Below are 1,446 nucleotides of genomic sequence, written 5' to 3' on the forward strand. Positions count from 1 at the left end.
CACACACACACCTGTGTCGTGGGTCGTGGGCCCAGCAGCGCTCTGCCAGGTCCACCAGGCCGCGCCTCACGCGCCCCTCAGCCCCGGCATTCTCACCCGACACGACGCCAAAGGGCGACGAGGGGGGGCGCAGGGAGGCCGGCCACGCGGGGCGCCTGCGCTTCGCGGTGACCTGGCGGTGTGGAAGGGGGGGGGGGGCGGCCGTGAGCGGATGGGTGCATGATTGAAGTGGGATGGTGTGAGCCGCCGTGCGACACTGAGGGCCGCCTTTGGCCCCAACCACCCCGTGCCGGGGCTGTAACGGCAGCATGCCCGCCAGGCGGCCTGCCAGTACCGGTACATCGGCTAGGCCTGGCGGCTGCTGGGAGCCCCACAGCCAAACAGGGCTCTGCTCCCCCCTCTGCCGCTGCACCCACCTCGTGGCCGATGAGGGCGCGCGGCATGCCCGCAAACGCCTTGCCGCCGGTGGCCAACTCCCACAGCAAGATGCCTGGGGTCACAGAGCGGGGCAGGGCGGGGCGCGGGTGGGTGGCGTGAGGCGGGGCGGATGAGGGGTGGGGTTCAGGTGGGGTGGGGTGAACGCCACGTCAGAAGAGCGTGGGTGCACACTCGTCGTGTTGGGACGGCTGGCGGGGCAGGGGACGTCTACGGGTCCCGGCCGCAGCTGCAGGCGCCACGCCGGCCCCCAACAGGCCGGCACGCCGGAGGCAGCACGTGCAGGTGCTTGCCTCCCAGACTGCCCCCCCCCCTTCCGTCCCCATCCCTGGCTATTTCGCGCGCGCGGCTCCGGGCACCCACCGTATGCGTAGACGTCGGAAGCCTTTGAGACGCGCCCCCGCACTGCAGGGCGGCGCGTGAGGGGCGGGCCGGGTGCGCGGGTGCAGGCAAGGAGCGTCAGAAGCGGCGAGACACGGGCGGCAGCGTAGACGCGACAGCCCGCAGCACCCCTGAAAGCACTGCGTGCATTGCGCCGCGTAAACCACGCGCCAGCGGGCCAGGTGCCAGAGGGGCGTTGGCGGGTGCCCGGTGGAGGAAGGGTAGTGCCTGCTCACCCAGCAGCTCTGGGCTCATGTGCGTGAGCGTGCCGGCGTGCATGTCGCTGATGTGGGTGTCTGTGGGGCTCAGGGTGTGGCTCAGGCCAAAGTCGGCCACCTGGGGACACGCGAGAGGAGGGGGGCGTCGCAGGGGCGCAGGAGGCGGCTGAGAGCCAGCAGCGGGGGGAAGCAGCAACACCCTCAATCGCGGTCATCGCACGGGCGGCCAGGGCAGGCCAGGCAATCGCGCGTCAGGGGATGGGGGGCGCGTCCGGTTGCGTGGCCCCGCGCACCTTGGCCATGACGCCGCTGCCGGGGACCAGCGCGGCCCTCAGGCGCTGCTCTGCGCTAGCGTGGTCGGAGCGGCCGCGAGAGCCCGCGCTGCCGCCGGTGGCGCTGCCCGCGGCCGCGG

The 1,446-nt window shown here is 73.0% G+C and overlaps 1 protein-coding gene across 1 annotated transcript in view; it reads right to left on the bottom strand.

Annotated features, from left to right (window-relative positions):
* Positions 1–1,336, bottom strand: part of MNEG_12060 (hypothetical protein) — a gene marked incomplete at both ends in the record, with an annotated part of 2,104 nt that extends 768 nt beyond the window's left edge. Inside the window, 5 exons of the mRNA XM_014039469.1 lie at positions 12–172; positions 417–490; positions 799–840; positions 1,053–1,152; positions 1,328–1,336. Coding sequence (XP_013894923.1) covers positions 12–172; positions 417–490; positions 799–840; positions 1,053–1,152; positions 1,328–1,336 — 386 coding nt within the window. The remainder of the gene's footprint in view (positions 1–11; positions 173–416; positions 491–798; positions 841–1,052; positions 1,153–1,327) is intronic.
* Between the last annotated feature and the right edge of the window lie 110 nt (positions 1,337–1,446).

The sequence above is a fragment of the Monoraphidium neglectum genome (genome assembly GCF_000611645.1).
Source record: "Monoraphidium neglectum strain SAG 48.87 unplaced genomic scaffold scaffold03041, whole genome shotgun sequence".
Lineage (NCBI taxonomy): Eukaryota > Viridiplantae > Chlorophyta > Chlorophyceae > Sphaeropleales > Selenastraceae > Monoraphidium > Monoraphidium neglectum.